Source organism: Salmo salar, chromosome ssa05, assembly GCF_905237065.1.
Source record: "Salmo salar chromosome ssa05, Ssal_v3.1, whole genome shotgun sequence".
In the NCBI taxonomy this organism is placed as follows: Eukaryota; Metazoa; Chordata; class Actinopteri; order Salmoniformes; family Salmonidae; genus Salmo; species Salmo salar.
In genome coordinates this window covers 8,605,367-8,621,461 of record NC_059446.1, presented here as the reverse complement: position 1 = coordinate 8,621,461, position 16,095 = coordinate 8,605,367, and the positions used below count along the sequence as shown (strand labels likewise).

The 16,095-nt window shown below is 39.2% G+C and overlaps 1 protein-coding gene across 1 annotated transcript in view; it reads left to right on the top strand.

Moving 5' to 3' along the window:
- The window catches only part of LOC106604136 (complexin-2), a 32,035-nt gene extending 18,863 nt beyond the window's left edge, over positions 1 to 13,172 (top strand). The window contains exons 3-4 of the mRNA XM_014198540.2: positions 8,189 to 8,376; positions 12,487 to 13,172. Coding sequence (XP_014054015.1) covers positions 8,189 to 8,376; positions 12,487 to 12,699 — 401 coding nt within the window. The 3' untranslated portion in view covers positions 12,700 to 13,172. The remainder of the gene's footprint in view (positions 1 to 8,188; positions 8,377 to 12,486) is intronic.
- The last annotated feature ends 2,923 nt before the right edge of the window (positions 13,173 to 16,095 follow it).

Here is a 16,095-nt window from a genome sequence, read left to right as displayed (position 1 = left end):
TCTGATGTTTGTCCTCAGGGGAGCACGTACCTCTTGACATCTTGAAAATACAAAACTGAATTTGGAAGAACTGCTAAACTATAAACAAGTCAAACAAGCTGCCTGGTAAACTTATTGTAGACAATATACTGTCATGTAAAGCTATGATCAGTATCGAGGAATTAAACGCTCACAATTTATGACCAGTTTCTGGTTCTAGGTCTCAGAGAGAAGCAATATCAACCTATAGACTCAGATACAGCTCCATCATTTATATCTATAGTCAGCTCAACCTATAGACTCAGATACAGCTCCATCATTTATATCTATAGTCAGCTCAACCTCAGATACAGCTCCATCATTTATATCTATAGTCAGCTCAACCTCAGATACAGCTCCATCATTTATATCTATAGTCAACTCAACCTCAGATACAGCTCCATCATTTATATCTATAGTCAGCTCAACCTATAGACTCAGATACAGCTCCATCATTTATATCTATAGTCAGCTCAACCTCAGATACAGCTCCATCATTTATATCTATAGTCAGCTCAACCTCAGATACAGCTCCATCATTTATATCTATAGTCAGCTCAACCTCAGATACAGCTCCATCATTTATATCTATAGTCAGCTCAACCTATAGACTCAGATACAGCTCCATCATTTATATCTATAGTCAGCTCAACCAGACTCAGATACAGCTCCATCATTTATATCTATAGTCAGCTCAACCGATCTCAGATACAGCTCCATCATTTATATCTATAGTCAGCTCAACCTCAGATACAGCTCCATCATTTATATCTATAGTCAGCTCAACCTCAGATACAGCTCCATCATTTATATCTATAGTCAGCTCAACCGATAGACTCAGATACAGCTCCATCATTTATATCTATAGTCATCTCAACCTCAGATACAGCTCCATCATTTATATCTATAGTCATCTCAACCTTGTCAGATACAGCTCCATCATTTATATCTATAGTCAGCTCAACCTCAGATACAGCTCCATCATTTATATCTATAGTCATCTCAACCTCAGATACAGCTCCATCATTTATATCTATAGTCATCTCAACCTATATCAGATACAGCTCCATCATTTATATCTATAGTCATCTCAACCTCCGGATACAGCTCCATCATTTATATCTATAGTCAACTCAACCTATAGACTCAGATACAGCTCCATCATTTATATCTATAGTCAGCTCAACCTATAGACTCAGATACAGCTCCATCATTTATATCTATAGTCAGCTCAACCTCAGATACAGCTCCATCATTTATATCTATAGTCAGCTCAACCGATCTCAGATACAGCTCCATCATTTATATCTATAGTCAGCTCAACCTCAGATACAGCTCCATCATTTATATCTATAGTCAGCTCAACCTCAGATACAGCTCCATCATTTATATCTATAGTCAGCTCAACCTCAGATACAGCTCCATCATTTATATCTATAGTCAGCTCAACCTCAGATACAGCTCCATCATTTATATCTATAGTCAGCTCAACCTCAGATACAGCTCCATCATTTATATCTATAGTCAGCTCAACCTCAGATACAGCTCCATCATTTATATCTATAGTCAGCTCAACCTCAGATACAGCTCCATCATTTATATCTATAGTCAGCTCAACCTCAGATACAGCTCCATCATTTATATCTATAGTCAGCTCAACCTCAGATACAGCTCCATCATTTATATCTATAGTCAGCTCAACCTCAGATACAGCTCCATCATTTATATCTATAGTCAGCTCAACCTATAGACTCAGATACAGCTCCATCATTTATATCTATAGTCAGCTCAACCTCAGATACAGCTCCATCATTTATATCTATAGTCAGCTCAACCTCAGATACAGCTCCATCATTTATATCTATAGTCAGCTCAACCTCAGATACAGCTCCATCATTTATATCTATAGTCAGCTCAACCTTAGACTCAGATACAGCTCCATCATTTATATCTATAGTCAGCTCAACCTCAGATACAGCTCCATCATTTATATCTATAGTCAGCTCAACCTCAGATACAGCTCCATCATTTATATCTATAGTCAGCTCAACCTCAGATACAGCTCCATCATTTATATCTATAGTCAGCTCAACCTCAGATACCGCTCCATCATTTATATCTATAGTCAGCTCAACCTCAGATACAGCTCCATCATTTATATCTATAGTCAGCTCAACCTCAGATACAGCTCCATCATTTATATCTATAGTCAGCTCAACCTCAGATACCGCTCCATCATTTATATCTATAGTCAGCTCAACCTCAGATACAGCTCCATCATTTATATCTATAGTCAGCTCAACCTATAGACTCAGATACAGCTCCATCATTTATATCTATAGTCAGCTCAACCTCAGATACAGCTCCATCATTTATATCTATAGTCAGCTCAACCTATAGACTCAGATACAGCTCCATCATTTATATCTATAGTCAGCTCAACCTCAGATACAGCTCCATCATTTATATCTATAGTCAGCTCAACCTCAGATACAGCTCCATCATTTATATCTATAGTCAGCTCAACCTCAGATACAGCTCCATCATTTATATCTATAGTCAGCTCAACCTATAGACTCAGATACAGCTCCATCATTTATATCTATAGTCAGCTCAACCTAACAGATACAGCTCCATCATTTATATCTATAGTCAGCTCAACCTCAGATACAGCTCCATCATTTATATCTATAGTCAGCTCAACCTCAGATACAGCTCCATCATTTATATCTATAGTCAACTCAACCTCAGATACAGCTCCATCATTTATATCTATAGTCAGCTCAACCTCAGATACAGCTCCATCATTTATATCTATAGTCAGCTCAACCTCAGATACAGCTCCATCATTTATATCTATAGTCAGCTCAACCTCAGATACAGCTCCATCATTTATATCTATAGTCAGCTCAACCTACAGATACAGCTCCATCATTTATATCTATAGTCAACTCAACCTATAGACTCAGATACAGCTCCATCATTTATATCTATAGTCAGCTCAACCTATAGACTCAGATACAGCTCCATCATTTATATCTATAGTCAACTCAACCTTCTCAGATACAGCTCCATCATTTATATCTATAGTCAGCTCAACCTATACTCAGATACAGCTCCATCATTTATATCTATAGTCAACTCAACCTACCAGATACAGCTCCATCATTTATATCTATAGTCAGCTCAACCTCAGATACAGCTCCATCATTTATATCTATAGTCAGCTCAACCTTCTCAGATACAGCTCCATCATTTATATCTATAGTCAGCTCAACCTATAGACTCAGATACAGCTCCATCATTTATATCTATAGTCAGCTCAACCTCAGATACAGCTCCATCATTTATATCTATAGTCAACTCAACCTCAGATACAGCTCCATCATTTATATCTATAGTCAGCTCAACCTATAGACTCAGATACAGCTCCATCATTTATATCTATAGTCAACTCAACCTATAGACTCAGATTAGGCTCCATCATTTATATCTATAGTCAGCTCAACCTCAGATACAGTTCCAACAGCGGGACTGGGGGGATAGGATTGGGTTTGTGCTGGGGGAAGTTTCCAGTTGCTCTTAAAACCTGCTGAGATATAGAGTGACACCACAAGACAGTATTCCTAAAAGTATTAAGATGGGTTTGAAATGGAAGGTTAATTGAGCCAGTGCAGTGCACTGTGTTCAAGTCTGTTTATGTAGCTAGCTGAAAAGTTGTTATGTTGGCACAGCCAGGTATCCAACCAACAAACCTGATTGGATTTTATCCACTCCCCTTGACTTTCTTCAGATAAGACATGAAAATATTCTAAATTCAGAGTTTAGGACGATTAGGTTCTATCTGGATTTTTGTCTAAATGTAATTATTGACGTAGCCTTGTTCTGTTCAATGTTCTCTACCTATATAGTACTCTAAATACCTTCATTCACGTTGTTAACCTCAAAAGAATACGACATAAAAATAGCTGACATCATTCAAACCAATTAGAGTTTGGAGGTGTAAATCAAATTATCTTAGAATAATATTTTTGCGGATAGAACCGTGTAGTCCCAAACTCTTGATATGTCAGAATAGTACATTCTGGGCATTAAGATATATATATTTTAAAAAGTCCTATTTTTCCACTCCTCTATCACATTTACCTTAGACTGATATCATCGGCTATAAGCTGGATGTGCTTTGTTACGTGCTTCCGGCATCTCACACAGATCTCCGTCTGGATCCTAGCCTCTGGCCTGGGATTGCTTTGCGTCGCTGCATAGTTAATTAGATATTGGTTCATCAGGCTCTCTGACTGACCACATTAGATTAGCAGGGACTGCTAATTGCGGGCCTGTTTCAATCAGTCTCCAAACAGACAGACAGCTGAGGAGTTACTGCAGCAGGTCAAAACATGGAGAGAAGACTAAAACCCTTTTTACACCTGGTTCTAACATGCATCCTTTTTCCTGATCTTGTCCACATTCTGATTGTGGACACATTTTCAGACAGGTGTAGACGATTAAAAGACACATTGTGATTTGATTGTGATCAGATCTTCCTGTCCACCTCTGGAGGTAGTCATGCACGTATTGTGTCTGGATATCTTACAAGTGTAGACAGATCTGGACAGAGAAACCATTTAAAATCATCAGTATCCCGCCCGCGGAAGTCATTGACAGGCGGCATCAATATGTCTCTTCAAATAAATAAATAATATATTATTTTGAAAAGAATAGCTGTCAAATAATTTCTAGACAGGGAGGGGCCAGGAAATCTGGTCACAATGTGGACACAATGGACAGATAAGAGACACATTTAAATACCATGTGTAGACATACAATATTTCTGAAAATGTGGGCCAGTCAGAATGTGGACAAGATCAGGACAAAGGACGCATGTTAGCGCCAGGTATATACGTATATATATATAGTTCATAGTCATAACCAGCTCACTCAGATGCTATATCTTCACTATGAGACTGACCACTCATGTCATCTGTTATAGTATGATGCTAACAGTCCAGATATCTACTGTAATAGTATTATAATACCTGTAATAGTATTAGAATACCTGTAATAGTATTAGAATACCTGTAATAGTATTATAATACCTGTAATAGTATTAGAATACCTGTAATAGTATTAGAATACCTGTAATAGTATTATAATACCTGTAATAGTATTAGAATACCTGTAATAGTATTAGAATACCTGTAAATGTATTATAATACCTGTAATAGTATTATAATACCTGTAATAGTATTATAATATCTGTAATAGTCAGGCATCTTACTTCTCCTGAAGCATAGAAAAACCCCAGATAGCTAGTGTACAAAGCCGCTCTGTACATGCATGATCATCTGTAGCCTACAGCAGAAATGGCACCCTATCTCCTGCGTAGTGCACTTCTAGTGACCAGGGCTCATAAGTCTCTGGTCAAAAGAAGTGTACTATGTAGGAATTAGGGTGCCATTTGGGAAACAGCCTAGCTACAGTACATCTTCATGAGCTCTTCTTGATGCTGGTCATCAGTTAATCCCAAAGTGTCCAACATTTAGGTTTACTTTTGACATACGAGGGCATCATTTACCAATGAGGGTCATCCATTATTCAAATGAGTTCCATTCTCCAATCTTCTCCCCATCCCTAACACATTTTTCAGCAGCAACAGCCTTTTGACTAGCATGTTCTCTCTCTCTCTCTCTCTCGTTCTCTCTCGTTCTCTCTCTCGTTCTCTCTCTCTCTCGTTCTCTCTCTCTCTCTCTCGTTCTCTCTCTCGTTCTCTCTCTCGTTTTCTCTCTCTCTCATTCTCTCTCTCGTTCTCTCTCTCGTTCTATCTCTCGTTCTCTCTCTCGTTCTCTCTCTCGTTCTCTCTCTCTCGTTCTCTCGTTTTCTCTCTCTCTCATTCTCTCTCTCGTTCTCTCTCTCGTTCTCTCTCTCGTTCTTCTCTCGTTCTCTCTCTCTCTCTCGTTCTCTCTCTCTCGTTCTTTCTCGTTCTCTCTCTCTCTCTCTCTCTCTCTCGTTCTCTCTCTCATTCTCTCTCTCTCGTTCTCTCTCTCGTTTCTCTCGTTCTCTCTCTCTCTCTCGTTCTCTCTCTCGTTCTCTCTCTCATTCTCTCTCTCTCTCTCTCTCTCTCACTCGCTCTCTCGTTCTCTCTCTCTCGTTCTCTCTCTCGTTCTCTCTCTCGTTCTCTTTCTCGTTCTCTCTCTCTCTCTCGTTCTCTCTCTCTCGTTCTCTCTCTCGTTCTCTCTCTCTCTCTCGTTCTCTCTCTCTCATTCTCTTTCTCGTTCTCTCTCTCTCTCTCTCGTTCTCTCTCTCGTTCTCTCTCTCGTCAAAGGGTTAGTTATGGTGATTCATAAGACATGACATCCACTGTTGAAGGATGATTTGTCCCAGTCTGTCCTTCCCATCCTCTGAATATATAATTGAGGTATTAAAAAAATAATTACCATCTAGTCAAAGAATGTATGAAGAGAGACCACTTTAGCACATAGCTCCAAATTGCTAACGGTATGTTGTAGGGCAAGCTGGACACAAGGGACGGGGAGGATATGTGCAAAGGACAATGACAGTGATATCCAATGGAGAGAGACTGTCTCTGTAACTGGTGTGAAATGGCTAGCTAGTTAGCGGTGTGTGCTAATAGCGTTTCAATCGTTGACATCACTCACTCTGAGACTTTGAAGAAGTTGTTTCCCTTACTCAGCAAGCCTTTTGTGGATCAATAGGTAATGATGCTTCATGTGAGGCAGTTGTCGATGTGTGCAGAGGGTCCCTGGTTCGAGCCCGGGTTGGGTTGAGGAGAGGGACGGAAGTAACACTGTTACATCTCACTTAGCAGTCTAACTAATGATATACCCATGTAACACCACAGATACACCTTCATCTAAAGGCCCAAATGCAGCCATTTTAATATCAATAACAAATCATTTCTGGGTAACCATGAAGTACCTTACTGTGATTGTTTTCATTTAAAATGGTCAAAAACATAAACTAAATTACCTTCTTCAATTTCTCAAGCAAGAATTTTGCTAGGATTGTCTGGGAGTGGTCTGAGCGGAGAGGGGGAAACTGAAAAGTAGCTGTTTTGGGCTGAGAAGTTTGGAACACTCTTAATTATTGGTCTATTAGCTAATTTACCGACAGGTGATGTCACCAGGCAGGTCAAAACTCCATCCCACCAAAACAGGCAGACATTTCATGTGTTTTTTTTTTATACAGCTCTTACACTAAAAGGGCATTATCATAATTTTCACAATTTCACAGTATTATTCCAACCTTACAGTGTGGATATATATATATATAAAACATATGAAAATCACATTTTTGACTGCACTAGGCCTTTAAGAACGATGGAACAACGGCTTTGTTTATACTCTATATAATATACATTGCACATTCATAGCCACAGTTAAAAAAATATATTTTGTATTTATTTAACCTTTATTTAACTAGGCAAGTCAGTTAAGAACAAATTCTTATTTACAATGACGGCCTACCGGGGAACAGTGGGTTAAACTGCCTTGTTCAGGGGCAGAACGACAGATTTTTACCTTGTCAGCTCGGGGATTCGATCCACCAAATTCATGGGACTCTCACTACGACCATCCTCTCTTTTTACTTCAAAGACATAAATGGACCTTAACTGGATTAGCATAGGCCTAATTGATTAATATCTCATTCTTGAAGCTTGAAAGTACCCTTTTTTCTAAAGAGGGAATTCACCACTCTTCTTTAAATCAGGATCAAGATCTTTACCTTATAAAGATGATCCTATACAGTGCATTTAGAAAGTATACAGACCCCGTCCCTTTTTCTACGTTTTGTTATTTTACAGCCGTATTATAACATTTATTAAATCATTTTTTCCTCATCGATCTACACACAATACTCCATAATGACAAAGCAAAAAAACAGTTTTTAGACATTTCTGCAAATGTTTTAAAAATTAAAAACACAAATACATTTTTTTTACATAAGTGTTCAGACCCTTTGCTATGAGACTCGTAATTGAGCTCAGGTGCATCCTGTTTCCATTGATCATCCTTGAGATGTTTCTACAACTTGATTGGAGTCTACCTGTGGTAAATTCAATTGATTGGACATGATTTGGAAAGGCACACACCAGTCTACAGTATTTTAATTGAATGACTTCTGGCTCTGTGTGTGTGACTGTTTCCTCCAGGGGCCACTAAAGACATGGGGAAAATGTTAGGAGGAGAGGAGGAGAAGGATCCAGAGGTCGTGAAGAAGAAGAAGGAGGAAGAGGAGGAGAGACAGGAGGCACTGAGACAACAAGAGGAGGAGAGGAAGGATAAGCACCGGAAAATGGAGGCAGAAAGAGAAGTAGTACGACAGTCCATCAGGGACAAGGTGAGCACTGCAGCAGTCCACAAACTAGTCTGAAACTATTTTACATTCAATGTAGCCCCCCCCCCGGGGGCAATCTAGGATTAAAAAACTGTTACATTTCTCCAGACCCAACCTTCACCTGTATACTGTACCTAAAAACGTGTTTTGTTGTTCTTTTAATCCTAGATTGCCCCTTTAATGTAAATTCGAAATAATGTACAGTGCCTTCAGAAGTATTCAGACCCTTTAACTTATTCCACATTTTGTTGTGTTTACAGCTTGAATTCAAAATGGATTAAATTGATTTTGTGTCTAATCCATCTACACACAATACTCCATAAGGACAAAGTGAAAACATGTTTTTAGAAATGTTAGCTAATTTATTGAAAATGAAGTACAGAAATGTCTAATTTATATAAGTATTCATTTACATTTTAGTCATTTAGCAGACGCTCTGATCCATAGCGACTTACAGTAGTGAATGCATACATTTCATACATTTTTTTCTCCATACTGGTCCCCCGTGGGAATCGAACCCACAACCCTGGTGTTGCAAACATGCGCTACCAACTGAGCCACACGGGACACACCCCTGAGTCAATACATGTTAGAATCACCTTTGGCAGTGATTACAGCTGTGAGTCTTTCAGGATAAGTCTCTAAGAGCTTTCCACACCTGGACTGTACAATATTTGCCCATTATTCATTTCAAAATTCTTCAAGCTCTGTCAAATTGGTTGTTGATCATCGCTAGACAACCATTTTCAAGTCTTGCCATAGATTTTCAAGTAGATTTGAGTAAAAACTGTAACTCAACCATTCAGGAACATTCATTGACCGCTTGGTAAGCAACTCTTGTGTAGATTTGGCCTTGTGTTTTAGGTTATTGTCCTGCTGAAAGGTGAATTCATCTCCCAGTGTCTGGTAGAAAGCAGACTGAACCAGGTTTTCCTCTAGGATTTTATCTGTGCTTAGATCCATTCCATATTTTATTTTATCCTTGAAAACTCCCCAGTCATTAATGATTACAATCATACCCATAACATGATGCAGTAATGTGTTGTATTGGATTTGCCCTCAACGAAACACTTGAATTCAGGACAAAAAGTGAATTACTTTAGCGACATTTCTTGCAGTATTACTTTAGTGCATGTTTTGGAATATTTCTATTCTTTACATGCTTCCTTCTTTTCACTCTGTCATTTAGGTTTGTCACGATTGTCGTAAGGAGTGGATCAAAACGCAGCGGGAAAATGTATTCTCATCTACTTTTTTACTTGAAGAAGGAAAACAAAATAAACACGTATACAAAACAAACGACTCCAAACAGTCCCGTCAGGTGCAACAAACACTAAACCAGGAAATAACTACCCACAAACCCCCATAGAACAAACACCCCTATAAATAGGACCTTCAATCAGAGGCAACGAGAAGCAGCTGCCTCCAATTGAAGGTCAACCCAATAAACACCACATAGAAATAGACCAACTAGAAATAACATAGAAATACACTAACATAGAACATAACCCAAACAACCCCGAACCACACTAAACAAACACCCCCTTCCACGCCCTGACCAAACTACAATAACAAACAGCCCCTTTACTGGTCAGGACGTGACAAGGTTAGTATTGTGGATTAACTACAATGTTGTTGATCCATCATCAGTTTTCTCCTATCACAACCATTAAACTCTGTAACTGTTTTAAAGTTGCCATTCGCCTCATGGTGAAATCCCTGAGCGGTTTCCTTCCTCTCCAGCAACTGAGTTAGGAAGGACACCTGTATCTTTGTACTGACTATGTGTATTGGTACACCATCCAAAGTATAATTAATAACTTCACTAAGCTCAAAGGGAAATTCAATGTTAGAATTCTTTTTTTACCCATCTACCAATGCGTGCCCTTCTTTGCGAGGCATTGGAAAACCTCCCTGGTCTTTGTGGTTGAATCTGTGTTTGAAATTCACTGCTCGACTGAGAGACCTAGCAGATAATTTTGTGTGTGGGGTACAGAGATGAGGTAGTCATTCAAAAATTATGCTAAACATTATTATTGCACACAGAGTGAGTCAAATCAAATCAAATGTTATTTGTCACCTGCGCCGAATACAACAGGTGTAGACCTTACAGTGAAATGCTTACTTACAAGCCCTTAACCAACAATGCACTTCTAAGAAAAATAAGTGTTAAGTAAAAAATAAGAAATAAAAGTAACAAACAAATAATTAAAGAGCAGCAGTAAAATAACAATAGCGAGGCTATATACAGGGTGTTACGGTACAGAGACAATGTGGAGGCTATATACAGGGGGTACAATCATGTAGCTATATACAGGGTGTTACGGTACAGAGTCAATGTGGAGGCTATATACAGGGTGTTACGGTACAGAGTCAATGTGGAGGCTATATACAGGGGGTACCGGTACAGAGTCAATGTGGAGGCTATATACAGGGTGTTACGGTACAGAGTCAATGTGGAGGCTATATACAGGGGGTACCGGTACAGAGACAATGTGGAGGCTATATACAGGGGGTACTGGTACAGAGTCAATGTGGAGGCTATATACAGGGGGCACCGGTACAGAGTCAATGTGGAGGCTATATAAAGGGGGTACCGGTACAGAGTCAATGTGGAGGCTATATACAGGGGGTACTGGTACAGAGTCAATGTGGAGGCTATATACAGGGGGTACCGGTACAGAGTCAATGTGGAGGCTATATACAGGGGGCACCGGTACAGAGTCAATGTGGAGGCTATATACAGGGGGTACCGGTACAGCGACAATGTGGAGGCTATATACAGAGGGTACCGGTACAGAGTCAATGTGGAGGCTATATACAGGGGGTACCGGTACAGAGTCAATGTGGAGGCTATATACAGGGGTACCGGTACAGAGTCAATGTGGAGGCTATATACAGGGGGTACCGGTACAGAGGCAATGTGGAGGCTATATACAGGGTGTTACGGTACAGAGTCAATGTGGAGGCTATATACAGGGGGTACTGGTACAGAGTCAATGTGTAGTGGCACCGGTTAGTCAAGGTAGTTGAGGTAATGTGTACATGTAGGTAATGTGTAGGTAATGTAGGTAATGTGTACATGTAGGTAATGTGTAGGTAATGTAGGTAATATGTACATGTAGGTAATGTGTACATGTAGGTAATGTGTATAGGCTATATAAAGGGGGTACCGGTACAAAGACAATGTGGAGGCTATATACAGGGGGTACCGGTACAGAGTCAATGTGGAGGCTATATACAGGGGGTATCAGTACAGAGTCAATGTGCAGGGGCACCGGTTAGTCAAGGTAATTGAGGTAATATGTACATGTAGGTAGAGTTATTAAAGTGACTATGCATAGATAATTAACAGAGTAGCAGCAGCATAAGGGCCTAGACTTGGCGCTCCGGTACCGCTTGCCATGCGGTAGCAGAGATAACTGTCTATGACTAAGGTGGCTGGAGTCTTTGACAATTTTTAAGGCCTTCCTCTGACACTGCCTGGTATAGAGGTCCTGGATGGCAGGAATCTTGGCCCAGTGATGTACTGGGCCGTACGCATTACCCTCTGTAGTGCCTTGCTTTCGGAGGCCGAGCAGTTGCCATACCAGGAAGTGATGCAACCAGTCAGGATGCTCTCGATGGTGCATCTGTATAACTTTTTGAGGATCTGAGGACCCATGCCAAATCTTTTCAGTCTCCTGAGGGGGATAGGAATAGGTTTTGTCGAGTACATGAAACTTATTATGTGACTTGTTAAGTAAATGTTTACTCCTGAACTTATTTAGGTTTGCCATAACAAAGGTGTTGAATACTTATTCATTTTTAATTAGTAACAAAAAAAAATCTTAAAACATAATTCCACTTTGACATTATGGGGTTATGTGTGTAGTAGGCCAGTGACAAAAAAAAACATGTAAATTTAATATATTTAAAATTAAGGCTGTAATACAACAAAATGTGGAAAAAGTCAAAGTGTGTGAATACTTTCTGAAGACACTATAGGTCCAAGAATCAAACCTTGTGGAACACAATATGACCTCAACAGGGGGTGGGGGGGCGTTACTTCTTTCAAAGTGACATCTTCATATATACTGTATATCGTTAACTCTCTGCCCTTCATCCGTGCAGTATGGCCTGAAGAAGAAGGAGGAGAAGGAGGCGGAGGAGAAGGCAGCCATGGAGAAGGCAGCCATGGAGCAGGCCTGTGAGGGGTCTCTGACGCGCACCAAGAAGGCTATCCCAGCCGGGTGCGGAGACGAGGACGACGAGGATGAGGAGAGCATTCTGGACACCGTCCTCAAGTTCCTCCCTGGACCTCTGCAGGACATGTTCAAGAAGTAATGAACACATCGACATCAACAACAACACATGGTTCGGTCCAGCCAGGGGAGGGGGAGGGGGAGGGGAGATCTGGGACTGGAGGATGGGGGTAGGAGGGGTGGAAGGGTTCTTGCCAAACTGTGGGAGGTGGCTATTCACTGCCTTTACAGAAATATTTGTTGTTTTCTAGACTAGACACAATGTGGTTATATATCGCCCTACAGTTTTTGGTCGGTCTCTCAACCACCGACTAAGTGTATATAAAACAAACGATCCACTTATCTAACATTCAAACATTGGTAGATCGATCCACGGAATCAGGTAGATGCATTTGGATTGGTTGTCCATTGGTATTAACTGGGGTATGGAGTTTCTGTCCAGCCATGCATTAGAGAGCAGGATTCAATACACCGTACTAATGGACACTTCAATGGGCACTGCCAACACTTATCTGGAGAAGGAGCGCTTTTTTTTCATTCACTGGCTTTTTCTATTTTTATAGTAAGTAAGCTACTGTAACTGTATGGGAAGTGGATATTCTATTCTAGGTCTTTTTGAGAACACCGGTTTAGTTAGTTTAGACTGTGTCTTCGTAGGACTTCCTCCAACAGGGGAGCCGTTAAATGAGGGTCTCGTTGAAGTCGTTTGACGACGTAATTTAACTTTATAATATGGTGTTTGTCTTAATAGGAAGTAAACCTGCCACATTATGACGTATGTATTTAATGTTAGTCTGGCTCTATGTATAGATCTGGTCCCATACCTTCTTATGCTATGAAACACTAAGGCAACTGGACTATTTGATTTCCCTTTAAAAACGTGACTAATATAAAACATCTCTAATTATCAGTTTTTGTGAGAGAAACAATCTTTACTTACTGTTGCATTATAAACAAAGATCACTGCATCAACATTATACACTCAGATTATCCAGAGAATACACACGATTTATATACAACATTATATACTCAGATTATCCAGAGAATACACACGATTTATATACAACATTATATACTCAGATTATCCATAGAATATACACGATTCATATTCAACATTATACACTCAGATTATCCATAGAATACACACGATTCATACTCAACATTATATACTCAGATTATCCATAGAATACACACGATTCATACTCAACATTATATACTCAGATTATCCATAGAATACACACGATTCATACTCAACATTATATACTCAGATTATCCAGAGAATACACACAATTCATACTCAACATTATATACTCAGATTATCCATAGAATACACACGATTCATACTCAACATTATATACTCAGATTATCCATAGAATACACACGATTCATACTCAACATTATATACTCAGATTATCCATAGAATACACACGATTCATACTCAACATTATACACTCAGATTATCCATAGAATACACACGATTCATATTCAACATTATACACTCAGATTATCCATAGAATACACACGATTCATATTCAACATTATACACTCAGATTATCCATAGAATACACACGATTCATATTCAACATTATATACTCAGATTATCCATAGAATACACACGATTCATATTCAACATTATACACTCAGATTATCCATAGAATACACACGATTCATATTCAACATTATACACTCAGATTATCCATAGAATACACACGATTCATATTCAGTGTAGAGAAGAAGAAAAACAGGCACAGTTCTATAAAAATGATTTAGTCAACATCATGTTTAGCAGCAGGTGGTTGGTGCCAAAAACAAGGAAACATCAGCACTGTGTTACATTGAAGGAAGCCATTACTGCCTATGTCATTATTTCACTACTCACCTCCCATACCACATGTCTGTTTTACACAAGGTACATGTTTAACTAATTACTGTTTGAATTCATTAATATCAAATCCAAAGATACTGAAAAAAAACATGATCATTTCTTTCGTCACCAGTAAATAAGGAAACTGTCCAGATCTAAGGAAGTGGTCCAGAACTAAGGAAGTGGTCCAGATTTGGTCTTGTTGATAGCAGTAGGAATAGGCTGGCAACATACAGTTGTTATGAATACTGTTGTCATTTTGGGTTTCACTTTCCAAAGACCAAATCCTGTGAAGTTTTATTGTAAGAAATTCTCATATCTTTCTAATAACGTACATGGCTACATGACATTGAAGATTGATATATTCAAAAACTAAACAAAAACATTTCAATAATCATAGGTTATGAGTAAATTATTCTTAACTTATTTTGTATTTTTTAGGTCTGATAGGGTTTTTCACTAGGTAAAGCCATATTGTTTATACTGCAAAAAAATTATGTTTGTTTTCTGTAAAGAAAAAAAAGTACAGTTTTGTGAAGCTATCTACCTACGTGTCTAAACCCTTCTCACCAACTGTATCCTAACGTGTATACAAGTGTATACGCAGAGAAAAGACGAGGAGAAATATGATGAAGCCATTGTAATGATGTCTGTGTACTACTACTTGTATTGTATGTTTATACTATGTGTGTGTCTTTCTATCGTGACGTGACGCCATGTTGTAGATTCATAAGTGTCTTTGAATCTTATGTACACAAACTCTAACTAGACTGTAATAGTTGTACCATATGCCCGCAAAAAAAAATACTTAACACATTCCTTTCACATCTCCAGCGTACAAAACTACAGGAAAATAGGGGGAAAATTACACCAAATACTACAATACAAAAGATGGCCTGTTTAAGTAGTAGTCTCCCGGCAACAGACTCTGTTTACTGAATCCAGAGGTTTGGGTTGTTGTAGATTCTCAGCTCTGTGGATGGCCTGTGTCGACCACATAGTTTGTTGATGACAAATAGACTGAAATATTAGGGTTCTGGCATTGGCCTCGGATGTAGTGCTACATGTCGTATTAGAACATGTGTCTGTGTATCGATCTCCATCATGTAACTCCATCATGTACTTTCATTCAGCTCCTAAAAAATGTCCAAAGATAAAGAATCATTTTCGAACTCGGTCCATAAATGTATATCTAATGCTGTAAAATGTATTCCTATAACACGTGGCCCTAGAACACCCTACTCCTATAACACCTGGCCCTATAACATCCTACACCTGGCCCTATAACATCCTACTCCTATAACACCTGGCCCTATAACATCCTACTCCTATAACACCTGGCCCTATAACATCCTACTCCTATAACACCTGGCCCTATAACATCCTTCTCCTATAACACATGGCCCTATAACACCTGGCCTATAACATCTTACTCCTATAACACCTGGCCCTATAGCATCCTACTCCTATAACACCTGGCCCTATAATATCCTACTCCTATAGCACCTGGCCCTATAACATCCTACTCCTATAACACGTGGCCCTATAACATCCTACTCCTATAACACCTGGCCCTATAACACCCTATTCCTATAACACCTGGCCCTATAAAAC